At 52.0% G+C, this 14,109-nt stretch overlaps 4 protein-coding genes across 4 annotated transcripts; 2 read left to right on the forward strand and 2 right to left on the reverse strand.

The window, feature by feature from the left end:
• Positions 1 to 384: 384 nt before the first annotated feature.
• On the reverse strand, positions 385 to 2,646 carry N7539_006895 (FAD-binding oxidoreductase; the record flags this gene model as incomplete). The annotated part of the gene is made up of 4 exons (XM_056936496.1): positions 385 to 477; positions 606 to 781; positions 896 to 2,170; positions 2,352 to 2,646. The coding sequence occupies 4 exons, from the start codon at positions 2,644 to 2,646 to the stop codon at positions 385 to 387; spliced, it is 1,839 nt and encodes a 612-aa protein (XP_056788431.1).
• A 1,831-nt stretch (positions 2,647 to 4,477) lies between these two features.
• N7539_006896 (NAD(P)-dependent alcohol dehydrogenase) lies at positions 4,478 to 5,819 on the forward strand (the record flags this gene model as incomplete). Its single annotated transcript, XM_056936497.1, has 3 exons — positions 4,478 to 4,501; positions 4,624 to 4,746; positions 4,893 to 5,819. The coding sequence occupies 3 exons, from the start codon at positions 4,478 to 4,480 to the stop codon at positions 5,817 to 5,819; spliced, it is 1,074 nt and encodes a 357-aa protein (XP_056788432.1).
• Positions 5,820 to 6,733: 914 nt separating this feature from the next.
• On the reverse strand, positions 6,734 to 7,882 carry N7539_006897 (putative Ras family GTPase (Rab4b); the record flags this gene model as incomplete). The annotated part of the gene is made up of 3 exons (XM_056936498.1): positions 6,734 to 7,593; positions 7,693 to 7,727; positions 7,830 to 7,882. The coding sequence occupies 3 exons, from the start codon at positions 7,880 to 7,882 to the stop codon at positions 6,734 to 6,736; spliced, it is 948 nt and encodes a 315-aa protein (XP_056788433.1).
• Positions 7,883 to 12,226: 4,344 nt separating this feature from the next.
• N7539_006898 (uncharacterized protein) lies at positions 12,227 to 13,097 on the forward strand (the record flags this gene model as incomplete). Its single annotated transcript, XM_056936499.1, has 2 exons — positions 12,227 to 12,540; positions 12,635 to 13,097. The coding sequence occupies 2 exons, from the start codon at positions 12,227 to 12,229 to the stop codon at positions 13,095 to 13,097; spliced, it is 777 nt and encodes a 258-aa protein (XP_056788434.1).
• Positions 13,098 to 14,109: the final 1,012 nt, after the last annotated feature.

Genomic DNA, 14,109 nt, shown 5'->3' on the forward strand with positions numbered 1-14,109 from the left:
ACTGCGCAGGGGTATAACAGAAATCCCAGGAGATGTCTCGCGATATTAATTAAATCGGAACGTCGCAGTGGATACTCCTCCGGATATGGTGCTCCTCCCGCCCACGGAGTGTACGGTGCATACGAGCAAGAGAGCTATCGACCACGCGAAGATGGGGAAGGCTATAGGGAGGAGGAGCAATACGGCGAGCGCCGTCACCACCATCATCACCACCACCGCCACCACCATCACTCGGGATCTGACGAGGAGTAAAGGTTGCTATTCTCCTCGACGTTGCAGATTAACCGGAGGGTAGAGTAAATGCAGATGCATTCTTGTGAAGTTTTGTAGAAATTTTTCATCTCGGTTATACATGAGAGAAGTACCAAAAAAGAAAAGTTCACTCTACCATTCCTTGACCTCGCCTGGCGCGGGTTGCTCCGTCCGCACGACCTTGTCGCAGTTGAGCAGGCGTAGAGGATCAAATGCCATTTTCAACTAGAAACAAATCGAAAGAAGAAGCCAGTTAGTCAAATCATGATCAAAAATCGTGCATAGATGAAAACGGGGGAAGGAATGAGAATCGAGCCGTATTGAGAAAGACCCGACTATGTTTTAAGACTCACCCGTCGCATAGCGTCCACGGTGGACTCGCCCAACTCGTGACTCAAATAGTCTCGCTTGACTAGACCGACGCCGTGCTCGCCTGTCACGGTACCTTCCATCTCCACGGCACGCTTGACCATACGGTGGACGACACCCTCGGCAATCTCTTTTTCTTTCTCGCTAAAGAGGATGATGGCTGTGGTAGGACACAAAGGTCAGCTTTCTGTCCTTTTGAGGGGGTTTATTGGCCGTCACCATCCTTCCATCCCTCCTTCTGCATGATTGCAAGTCTGTGGGGAGTTTGACATACCGTGGAAATTACCATCACCCACATGGCCACAGATACCCGCCAACAGCCCGCTGCGCGTCATATCCGCCTTGGTAGCATCGATGATATCCGGCAACTTGCTCATGGGGACGGCCACATCCGTAGTCCAGACATGGTCATCTGAATTGCGGCGCATGGCCATCACACTCCACAGAGCGGCCTTGCGAGCGCTCCACAGCTCGGCCATCTCACTCTCGCCGCGGGCAAACTCAAAGGATTTGCCCGACGTCTTGGAGGCAATCTTCTGTACCATGGAGATCTGTTCCTTGACCGCGGCGGGGGTCCCCGCGAAACGGAAGAATAACGTGGGTGCCTCCTTCCAGGCACGGGTGGTTGAACCGCTCTCGTTGATGCACTTCATCTGGACGTCGTCGAGGATTTCGACACCGGCGACGGGGATCCCTGCTTCCACGACATGCGTCACACATTCGGCTGCATGCTGGATGCTGGGGAAACTGGCCACGGCCACGTTCTGACTCGCCGGCTTGACGGTCAATTTCAGAGTGGCCTCGGTGACTAGGCCGAGGGTTCCCTCGCTGCCGATAAAGAGCTTGGTCAAGTCATATCCGGCACTGGACTTGCGCGGACGCTGACGGGTCTTGATCACGGTGCCGTCGGCCAAGACGACCGTCAACGAGAGCACCCACTCGCGCATCGTTCCGTAGCGATACGCATTCGTCCCCGAGCAGCCCGTACCCACCATTCCGCCGATCATCGCTCCGGGACCCGGGTCCGGCGGGAAAAATAAGCCATCCACCGCCAATTGCTCGTTCAGCTCCTCCCAGTTCACCGCGGGCTGCACCACAACGTCCAGATCGCGCTTATGCAGGTCCAGGATGCGATTCATCCGACTGAAATCAATACACACGCCGCCGCGCGTGGACGCAAAGTGGCCCTCCAGACTGGTCCCGCCCGAATACGGTGTGACGGGGATGACGCGCTGATGGCAGACTTTCATGATGCGGGAGACTTCCTCGGTGGTGGAGGGATAGAGGACCAGGAATGGTTTTTCGTCGTGCTTGCGAGTATACGAGGACCAGTCTGAGCCGGCGTGACCTTCGAGGTCGTCTGGGGTTGTGGAGACATGATCTTTGCCGAGGATCTCGACGAAATCAGACCACGCTGCCTGAAGATTGGATTCGGAGACATTGTGCTGAGGAGGGGTGAGGTCTGCGAGGGACGTGGTGGAGGAGGTTGGGAGAGCGGCGGGTTTGAGAGAACCAAGGTAGTAGGCGCCGGTTGAGAAAAAGATGATAGCTGTTGTGAAGACAGAAGCCAATCCACGAAATTAGCGATACCAGTCAACAAAGTCTCTAACAAAGTCTAATTTGATCGTCAACGCAATGCATCCGCGCAAGAGTCACTTTCGACTGGGAATTTGCAACAGACGCAACACGAAGGACAAATCATGAACACAACGTAAAACAGGCATGCATACCAAACATCATCGCCGCATACCGACTCCCCGAGGACTGAGTCTGATACTGCGCATACCGCTCCTGCTCCGCCCGCTCGCGCTTCAACCGCTGCTGCGTACTCTCATACAGCTGACTCTTGAACGAAGCCTGTTGTGTCTCATTGGCGCGATATCGCGCCGAAGCGGCAAAATATCGTGTCGTTGAGGGCAGACATGAGGACGAGGGCGAGGGACGAGCTGCGAATGGGACGGGAACGGGGCGCGTGGGAGAAGTTCGTAGAGCACCGCGGAGGACGGAGCTATGTAAACGGACCATGATGCACTTTGTAGAGCGAAGGTCTGCTCGCTACATGAACGATCGGGCGAAGGTGCGCGACGGGAGGAGGGAAGTTTGGCGAGTGGATTGGAAGAAAAGAAGATCAACGGAAGATGTATGATGCCGCGGGCTTGGCGCTGGAGCCGCGGTGGTGTGGGACTGGGACTGTGGGCAACGGAACCTTGACGTGCATGAGATGATGAGTGTATTTGTTCGGTCGAGAAACAGAGAGACTTTGAGGAGTCTCTCGGCCGGAAAGGGGGGACATCTGATGAGCTCGTAAGGGCTAGTCCCTACTTTTTCTAGTATGGGAATCATTACTTACCTTGGTGAGTCTGGCGATATTTCGATGCGTAGCTGATTTTCAATTTTTAAGGGTAGTGAGGCAAGATATCCGGCCGATCGGTCAGACTGTAAAGGGTAAGCTCGAGCTGTTTGGAAGCTTTGAAATACCTGAGGCAGCAATCACGGTTGGAGTCGCTGATATCAGAGTCACGTGGACTGCTGCTACCCATTATAGTAACTGCCAAACTGGTGACTGTGGACTGGTGATTTTGATCAGTAGTGGGAGTACCATCGACTCCAGCTCATCATGTGGAAACAAGATCCGTCGGGCTCTGTCCTTACTCGGGAAGTTCAACTGCTACTAAGTTACGCAGTTGTACACTATTGAGGTATTATGTGCAGCCAAGATGGTGTTCAAGTCAATTTCATGGACGCACGAGTTGCCTGAACTTGGGGATTCCATGGCCTGTGGTGGTCGAGATTGCCAATGGATGATGGTCCATCTAAGCCAATTCAATTGTCTCGCAAGTTACGGGGTTCGAACTCAATAGCGAGTCCATCCACGGGCGTAACACTGCCTCGGATCATAGACGATCCCCGACGAGACACAAGCATTTCCCTGCTGCGCGCAGACTCGGTCAATCTGTTCCTGAGACCGGATGGGTCATGTGGTCTAATGGACCGACGGTCAGGTGGTTGATCTCTCGGCAATCAGGCCCAGACGGAGCTCCCAAAAGAGTCAACAGCATCACGTGGTGGCCCCCTCGAGGCAAAAGTCGGATAAAGGCGGACGGTTAAATTAGGGGTGGGGCCTCGATCCACCGAGGGGAATCTGGCCCGCCTGGATGTTCGCAACCTTCGCGAGGGTTGATTGAGCTATACGTGGTAATTACCGAATTTCATGTCTATTCTGAGTATTCACCCAACAATTGACGGACGCAAGAGACCCACTTCATGTAATTACATACTATTCCATCACCATGCGGTCACGTTGAAGTCTCCCTATTATCCTGCAACGGTAGAAGTAGAGTGACAAGAGCTGGCGACTTTTACCCCACTCGACTGTGATTCCCTCCCCCCTCGCTGGTCCCGATTGTTACACTTGCAAGAGTGCGGGGAGCTTCCTGCTCGGCTTATTTCATTGCCTCTTTTTTTTTTTGCCGGCTGTTGAGAACTTGAGCCACCGAGTCGAATCTCAAGTGGGCTGGAACAGCTCATCAAAAATTAATTGAACAAGGTGACAAGCAGAACCACCTCTGCTGATATTTCTGTTCCTGACTGGACCCTAATTGTACTGAATACTTATATCCTGCGTAGCTGCTCCTCCATATCTCCTCCTCTCATCTGTCTATTGACTTTCTATCTCTCTACAACCCCCTCCTCTCTTCGCGTCTCCTCTTCTACCACTCATCTGCTTGCCTCCGGCTTTTTACCTCACTCTTCCTCTCTCTCTCTCTCTCTCTCTCTCTCTCTCTCTCTCTCTCCCTCTCCCTCTCTCTCTCCCTTTCCCGCTCCCACTGCTTCGTCCATCCCACCCTCCATCACTATGACTTCAACTCAGACTTCAAAGGTAAGTGGGCTGGCTCAGCTTGCCGATCTGCGACTGACTCCCCCGCCACCACTCTGCGTGGGAGGGTGAGAGACTGGCGATGCCTAAGACACGCAACTAAGACTGACCCTCGCTTCACATAGAACCTGTCCTTTGTCCTCGAGGGCATTCACAAGGTCAAGTTCGAGGACCGTCCCGTCCCGGAACTCAAGGACCCTCACGATGTTCTGATCAATGTCAAGTACACGGGTATCTGTGGCAGTGATGTATGTACCGAATCAACCCATAGGAACTTCCCCCTTCCCCCACGAGACAGTGTGATTTGCAGAATCACACCCCCGACACGAAAAAAGAAAGAGAGAATGCAGAGAAACAGCTTCCTAATCTCTTCGTCCTTTTTTGTTCTCTTCAGGTCCACTACTGGGAACACGGCGCAATCGGCAACTTCGTCGTCAAAGAGCCCATGGTTCTCGGCCATGAATCCGCCGGTGTCATCACTCAGGTCGGATCCGCCGTGACCTCTCTGAAGGTCGGGGACCGGGTCGCCATGGAACCCGGCACCTGCTGTCGTCGCTGCGAGCCCTGCAAGAGCGGCAAGTACAACCTCTGCGAGAACATGGCCTTTGCCGCGACCCCGCCCTACGACGGCACCCTGGCCAAATACTACATCCTCCCCGAAGACTTCTGCTACAAGCTTCCCGAGTCCATGTCCCTGCAAGAAGGCGCGCTCATGGAACCCCTCAGCGTCGCCGTGCACATCGTCCGCCAGGCCCAAGTAAGCCCCGGCCAATCGGTCGTCGTCTTTGGCGCCGGCCCCGTCGGTCTCCTCTGCTGCGCCGTCGCCAAAGCTTTCGGCGCCAGCAAGGTCGTCGTCGTCGACATCCAAGAAGCCCGTCTGGACTTTGCCAAGGAGTACGTCACCCCGCTGACCTTTGTGCCGGGCAAGGTGGCCGCGACCGAGAACGCGGAGCGCATGCGTCAGGAACACGGGCTGGGCGCAGGTGCCGACGTCGCCATCGATGCCTCGGGCGCCGAACCCTCCGTGCACACGGGAATCCACGTCCTCCGCAACGGCGGCACCTACGTCCAGGGCGGTATGGGACGCAGCGAGATCCAGTTCCCCATCATGGCGGCGTGCTCCAAGGAGTTGACCCTGCGGGGAAGTTTCCGCTACGGCAGCGGTGATTACAAGTTGGCGGTGGAGCTGGTCTCTACCGGTAAAGTGAACGTGAAGAAGTTGATTACGGGGACGGTCAAGTTCGAGGAGGCGGAGAATGCGTTCAAGGACGTGAAGCAGGGTAAGGGGATCAAGACCCTGATTGCGGGAATTGATGTTTAAATGAGATTTATACCTTGATTCCCAGGACTGGAGCTGCATATGGAAGAGAAACAGAACATGCTCGAAGAAGAAGAAGGGGAAAAAAAAAAAGGCCGATATCGATATCGATGTTGACGTTGATGTTCCCGCACACAAGGAAGCAAGATACAACAAATTTAATGAAGTGCCTCCAGAAGAGACAAGGTCTGCCCGGGAAGGAAAGGGGAAGAAGACAGAACGACAAGGTACACGTAGCTTCAAACAGCCACCAGGCGACTACCATGTTCTTTGCATTCCGTCTCGAATCCAAAAGCAAGTGAAATATTGCGCCTTGACAAAAACAACGCTGGTCAGTCGAACGGCGTAGATCCAGTCGGATGCCAAGGCTCGAGAAGCAATCGGGTCATTTGAGATGGAAACCCCCGCGAGGCGAAAGGACTTTGCTCGGATATTAGGGCAGTGCCATCTAACAAGTCCATGCGTGCCTGTCTCATCTAGCATACATGCGGATCAGTGCGTTGGTAAGCGGGTATGTCAATTAGGGAGAGTCAAGCCCGGCTAATAAGCGAGGCATTTATGAATCAATGAATTATAGCGATCACGTGTCGTAGGCCACCAGACGGAGTAGGGTCAGGCCAAGGGTCGAGAGTATATATGCAAGGGCTCCGTATCAGACCAGAGCGGAGGAAAGAATCTGGAAAGAGCAAGTCGAGAACAACAAACGAGGGGTATCGTGCAATGACGGAAGTAAGCAGCAGAGAGTAAAGAAGGAGAAAAAGAGCCCCCATGACAGAATCGCCAGCGTTGAAAGGAAACGAAGAAACGAATGACAAAGAACAAGGTATAGCATGAGCAGAGGCAAAGAGGGGGGGGGGGGAAGGCGAAGCGAAGCCACGCATCGCAGACGCCAAGGCAGCCCGGAAAAATGCTCACTCTCAACAACACCCCCGATTCCTCTTTGACGAAGAACCATTTAATCGAAACACATCTTCCCACTCTCTCATTCCACCCTTCCAACTCGAAGTTGGTCTCCCCCGCCGCCTTGACGATCGATGCATCGCAATCGAATTCTCGTCGATCGTCGTCCGACTGCGAATACTCGACGCTTCACTCGCACCGTGGCCCCCTCCATACATTCCTCCATCCCCGTACTGAATCCCACTCTGCGGATCATCCGGGTCAATCTCACCCAGCTCGATCTTGGTCAAAATGATGCGCGCCAGTCGCTGAAAGACCTCTTCGACCCCGTCCCCTGTCAGAGCAGAAATCTCCACCGCAACAGGGATATTCGACTGCGCCGCCCAGCGTGCCGTATCCTCCTTGCTCACCTCCCGACCCTCCGCAAACGAAGCCGTCATCCTCGTCCCCGGCCCCAGGTAATTCGCCGTCGAGGTAGAGCGCACCGAGCCCGTCATGTCAAAGGGATACGAAGACTGTTTACTCGAGGTACTGGACGGCGTTGGCGGGGCGCGATGCGCATCGTCGTGGTAATCTGTGGAATCTGCAAGATCTGCTTTATTCCCCGCGAGCAAGACGGTCAAATTGGGAGATGCCAAGGCGCGCGCATCCATGAGAAAAGTCGGAAGTGCGGCAAAGGAGGCGTAAGAGGAGACATCGTAGACGAGGATGGCGCCAGCGGCGCCGCGATAATAGGAGCGGGAGACGGATCGAAAGCGTTCGGTCCCGGCGGTATCCCAGAGCTGCAGCTTGATGCGACGACGGCGAGAACCAGTGCCGAGTTTGACGATGCGAGAGGCGAATTCGACGCCGATGGTTTGGGATGAAAGGACGCGCCCTAAGCAGATGTGTTAGGATGTGACATGAGAGGAGAGTCCGATGAGAGCAAAGGAGCTGAGGGGGGTAGGGGGGGGGGGATTGGTGTGTTGCCCCGTACATTCATTCTTTACGAAACGATGGAGCACGCACGATCTAATTGAGGAGAGTATATCAATTAGTTTGTCTGATCGAGTCACATGGCAGGAAGCTTTACTCTGAAGACTCGACGAGGCCACAGAGTGATTGATCACTTACTTGCCTGCACCACTGGGACCAAGTAAGATCACCTTGGCTAGGTAATCATACATGCTACCCAATTCCTACACTCCAGCACTCGAGTTAACAAGACCATCTCAATTATCAAGTGAAGATATAGCGATCAACAGGCACAATCGCGAGCTGGGCTCTGAGGTTCAACGCGCATGTTTCATCAAGAGCAAGGATATATCTTCTTGGACTGGCCAAGATTGAAATGATGGACTTGGTCTATCTTAGATAGCGTCGTACCTGATCTTGGTCGGGAATGGAGGAAACGGAGGAGGAACTGGAGAGTCCTCGTGGGCGCACCATGGCATCGGGTCGGGACAGGGCCGCACTTCAGACGAACGTGCGCTGGACAAGGAGAGAAAGATGAGAGTCAAGGAAGCCCTTGCGCCAACAATGCAAGTGAAGAGGACAGTGGTAGGGTTCTTGTGAAGCGCTAACCTGCGATGGACTCTTTATCGGGGTGATTGGGAAGTGCCCGACAGCCAAAGGTGCCGACCGCCCGGGAGGTGATGGGGCCGGAAGATCGTATGTGGAGAGGAAGGAGACTCTTTGGTTGGAGTTTGTATGGAGCGGAGTAACTGGTAGAGTTTCAAATCATCACCGCTCTATCATCTCTTTTTTGGGCTGAACTTTGTAGTATGGCCTATAGAGTCATGGCTTGGCCATGAACGAGAAATTGAGAAATCATTATACACTAGAAATAAAAAGAGGAGATATCGAGGACGTGCTTATTATTCTAAAGTGCCTTAGTGCTACTGTCCGAACACTGAACCACCTTGACCGAAAGCTCACGATTTAGTTTAGAAGCGTAATTGTCCTCACTTAGGAAGTCGAGTACGTGGTATAGCGACTCCACAGTGATTGATATACCTAAATGTACTATTTAATCGTCCAGTATTCATAATCGTGAAGTCACTGGAAGTGTTCACTTATCTCAAAAGCCAGACTGCGGAATCAAGCCATGTACAGAGTAACTTTTCCTTATCGCGGCCCAAGAGGAGGTAAAAGAAGAGGTGGAAGAGGGAACCTAAGGCCTGGCTCCACTATCACTCACCGCATCAACTTTTCATATGCTTGGCGAAGGGGCTGGGGTTCATATTGTATTAATAGGTAATGGACATGGTCGGACCGTGAAATTTGTCGTGCTGTCAAATTCAAATTTTTCTAAGTATTGAACATGCACAATTTACCTCTCTATATTTTTGGCTAATATACTATGGTGGTTGCGTGGTCCTCTATGTATGAATTGAAAGTATAGTGAATGAGAGGCCCAAAAGGGAACCGAGGTACATGTAACATATCTGGTCAGGATGACCAGATCTGATAAGATATACACCGGGGTCAATTCAGTCAGCTAATTACCAACTCAGTCTTCACACGTACATTAGCCAAAAGAGGCTGGCGCAATGACATTCAAGGGTTGTTCTGCTGCGGCAGAAAGCCACCTTGTTTTCCTCATTCTTTCGGTTCGAAGTTCAAATAGTCGTTAATAGCCTCTTTTACAGGTACTGGATAATGAGGTAAAGACAATGCAAAATTGACACCGCTTGAAGATCCACTGTATTTCACTACTTAAAGAGTGATCTCGTTTAAAACGTGAGCATGGGAATGCCTGGACGAGATGGAGATCAATATATCCTATATGAAAGTCACGTGTAGAAGTGACTATATATAAACGGATGTTAGTAGCAATGTTTCGTCGTAGCTCGTGCTGGCGACTTCGTCAGGTACCTAAGGTTACATCTACGCTAACTTTAAATTTATCTCGTAGCCACTGGACAGCCGAGTATGGGATCGATCATCCACAGACCGCGCAGCTGAGACACGTGAATGGATAGAGCCAAAGGAACTGCTAAAACAGTTCAATTCTTGCGGAGAAGCCTTGAAGGTCTATAGAAGGTCACTACGAGTCACTACTCCGGATGGGCTCAAATGGCTTGGTAGCTTTCCCTCTCTAAGTGCCCGTCAAGTCCACTGGTAAGTTCATTAGCGATCTCGAAGAAGCTAATGCCCTCTCACCCATCTTGGAGTTTTGCAGGCTTTGGAATTTGGACAACTAGGCTTGTATACCTGTAGCGTGAACGAATGTATGAACTTTGCACTAGAACTCCATGTGGCCCTGTCAGATGTCTCGAATCTTATCGCTATAGGTCTAACATGCCTAATGTACCATTGAACAAGGGACCCATTCGTTGGCAGAGCCCAAGCCAGTCGAAGAATGACATGACGGATCAAGATTTCGCCAAGTTCTCCATGATGGCTATATCGTTGTTCTTGGACCCTTTGCCATCGCACGATTGATAAATATAATTTTACCGTAGTTCTCATTGTCACTGCTCACCAAGCCACATCTGGGCAGACCCTATTTTCGGACAAGCACAATATCCGTACGACCAGTCATCTTCGAAGGGTTTGAATCGAAACAACCTTCCAACTGATGTTTTTTCCAGAGATCGAGTCGATCAAGTGAAGAAAAGTCAGTGCTGTCAGATTGAATCCGCCACCGAGTTGAGAGGATGATGAGCCATGCGATCATTTCCTAGTCGGCCTTGCAGGTACACGGGTCACGGTGTGGCCTGGGATCCAGCGATCCAGCGATCTAGCGATCACGGGGTCAAAGCGGGACTTGCAAGTGCGTCAGATGCCGTCACAGCCGGGGGCCCAGTGTGTAGTTCAGCCTGGTATTGCTCACTATTGCCAGGTAGTAGGACTAGGTTGGTAGGCAGGGCGAATAGTCACGACGACTTTAGTCGGTCACTCCGATCGTATACATCACTAACTACTAGACTACTCACAAGTCACTACAATTTGATGACTTAGTACATTAGTAACTACATGAGGGCGTACATTATTACTTATTACCCATGAGGATAGTTCGGTCTTGCGCCCCAGATTGAGATCTGACTACTCAATCAGGAAACCTTCTAGAAACACGCCTAGAGCCGATCCCCGCCCGACTGCACTGATCCATTGACGTTATGCGAGGCCCTTCCCCCCACGGTACAATAGGAGTACTCGGATGAATGGTGGCGTTGCGACCAGCGATGCATCGCCCCCGTGTTCGGCAGTACGTAACTGCGTAATGATGCATGCGAAACCCCACCGGACGACAACAGGAAGAAGAGAAACCCAGAAACAGAAAAAGGTCAAGCATTTACACTGTTCAATGATCCATAGCTGAATGACTTGACATCCTGTAGACCTGTATAACTGCTATACTGCACAGTACGTGAGCCTTGTGAGGTCATTGGTTGGTCTTGACAGTTCTGGTCAGATTGACGACTGAGACTACAGACTTGCTTGAATTAAACAAGTTTCATCATGGAAATCGCATGATACTTCCCGGGTCTATAGTATGGATCTTGGTAGTATATAGTATATAGTGTAGTTATACAGTGTAATTAGTAATTACTATACCTCTTGAACAGCGGTCTCTCTAGTCTCTACAAGGTTCACATTCTTGCGTGACTTATGCTAAGCCTTTCTCGAGGCTCAGCGCTGAGCGCAATGCTCAGCGCTGAGTGACTAAGCTACTACGAGGACATGGAAGCGTTGGACTTTTGCCGCGGCTGCCCGGGCGGCGTGTACGAGTCCAGATGTAGCAGTACTTTGCTCTGGATCAGTGGATTCAGGGTCCTATTCAGGTTTAATCCACCTCTCGTATTCGCAGACCCTGGACAATGTAGCAGTACTGAACGGTCAAGTCCTCAACTCCACACGTTCCGTTCCCTTTTCGGTCTTCCCTCACATGAACTCAAAGTTCGGAAGAAAATAAAAAAACAAAGACAAAAACGGAATGTGCATCATCATAAATCACAAATTCCTCATCAGGCCCTGGGCTTGGCATGTCCGCCCTCGGACCACCGGCGAGGCGGTGTTTTCACCATTCCCGCCAATACTGTCTAACCGTTCAGTGACCCTCCGAGTCATTGCTCTGGCCCATGTTATAGTCATCCACGGCCAGTAGCCAGTCAGGGCCTCATGATGCCCATCGTGTCTCCACTGAGCCAGAGTGCACAAGCTTCCAAAGCCTCAAGGCTGACTTGGAGCCGTGTGCCGCTCAGCGAGGAGGGTCTGCTTCAGTGCTTTGTCTCCGCGCCCCTGGTGGGAACGAATCGGGGGGAGACTCGTATATAGTGGGAATGTTCACCTCCCGTACTTCCCGCGCCATCTTCCTGTCTTAGCATCCTCAACACCACTGATCTCATATTTCTTTGCTTACCCACGCGACTTCTTATCCAAAAGATCAGGATACAATTGGTCTGACCACAGCGCGCATCTCTATCGTCTGACTTGCGACTTGCGACAACCAACTTCTCAGATCTGTACGCCACCAACGACCCTCACGCAGTCCACGACATAAATTTTCTTGACATCACGTCATCATGAAGTTCTCTTGGGTCACAGCCCTTTTGCTGCTGGGCTCACAAGGAGTCACCTCTCTCTCTATCCCCTCTGCCAATACCGATCTGATCGAACACGGCCTACTGGACACACCTTCAAGTTCCCACCAAGTCTCTGATCTTGAGAAACGACGAGGCGGTGGTGGTGGAAGGGGAGGCGGTGGCGGTTCCAGCGGAGGAAGCAGTGGAGGTCGATCGGGCAGTTCGAGCGGTGGCTCCAGCGGCTCTTCATCGGGCAGTCGAGGAGGTTCTGCGAGCGGCGGTTCTCGGGCAAGTCCATCGTACGGCGGTGGAAGGTACGATCCTCATTCCCAAGCTTTCAGCTCTCATATGCTTCCTTGCCCTCACAAGCTTGTTTATGCCTCGACGCACATGCTGATTTGATGACAGATATTACGCGGGAGGAGCCACAAAACCCTACTCAGCCGGCGCTGCATCGCCCGGGTCAAGAATCTCCCCGGCTTTCTTGCCTCTCGGGGCTTTGGCCATCTTCCCTGGAATCTGGCTCGCGGGCGCCTATGCCTATTCATACCCTCACCCCTACTACTACAATCACAACGGCCGCAACGACTCCCTGCCAGTGGAGTGTCTTTGCGAGAAGAATCGCGAGTGTGGCTGCGACGACAATAATAATCAGACCTACTATCAAGATCTGTTCAACGGCACGGAGCCCAAGAATGGCAGCAATGTGCGAGTCGCCGATGTAAATGGCACCAAGACCGTCTTGATCAACGGTACCGTGCCCTATGGAACGACCTCGGGGGCGAACCCAGGACCAATGGTCGGTCTCATCAACGCCAGTGGATACTGGGTAACCGTGGCTGTTGTGATTGCAGCAGTGTGGACATTCTAATTGAATTGTCAAAGTTCACGACGACGCCTGCGTCTTGATATGTGAAATGAACGAAGTGCGCCCGAGAGTCGCATTCAACTACCAACGCTGGCATGATCGGAGAGAGGGGGAGCTGCTTGTATTATATAATTGCTCGCCTGGTACAATCCAGCTACCGTTGCTAATTCTGGCTGCTTATTGACTGATGCTGGGTGGAAACTTGGGAGTTCTTTCCAAAGAGCACCCGTTGGTTCTCCACTACTGTCTCTTGACACTGGCCCCCACCGCTAGAGTCTCGACTCCGTCCGAAACGACTTGATGAATGGAACTGTGCATTGCCCGCTATGCGACAGCTGTCTGACATTGATGAAACGGCCGGTCGCTGATTATTTTCTCACGTCTTTTGTTTCACGGTTGCTATGGGGAGGTGGCTTTTATCGCAGTCTTGTCTTCTTCCTGCCAAGGTTGATACTGACGCTTGATTTTTCCCCCTTGGATATGACCATTGATACCCACTCTTTTTCTGCCGCTCTTCATTGTGACCTCAGACAGCATTGAGAATTTATACTCCTCTTTTCTAATTGCAATTTTCGCTAGAATTGCGACGCTTATCCCGATAAACTATGAGGTTGTGAGGATAAGGCGGTTTTGATCTCCGTTGATATCATGCTGTACTCATTCCGCGCTCTGTAGCCACCCACTCTATATTATTCAATCTTCATTGCTGTCATTCCACATTCCAGATCACCCCTTCCACCTGAGACCCTTTCTCACCCTCCAACAACAAAACTAATCAAAAGACTCCATTCGGATCGGGCCTGGATTGTTTGACGTGGCCTAATCGGGACTAGTGGGGGCTACACATGGGGCCCCTTCATTTCCGCGTCTCTCGTCAGGTACACAAATCAGCCCTCCGGCTCCACTTCCTCGTGTCTCCCTCCCTACTACTTCTTCACCTTCCACTCGTTTCGCAACAGGCCGTTCTTTGCTCCCTCACCTCTTCCTGTCCGTCCTGGCAAGCCAGTGTTCATTC

This window comes from Penicillium diatomitis (assembly GCF_028827545.1).
Source record: "Penicillium diatomitis strain IBT 30728 chromosome Unknown utg000009l_segment0_segment0, whole genome shotgun sequence".
In the NCBI taxonomy this organism is placed as follows: Eukaryota; Fungi; Ascomycota; class Eurotiomycetes; order Eurotiales; family Aspergillaceae; genus Penicillium; species Penicillium diatomitis.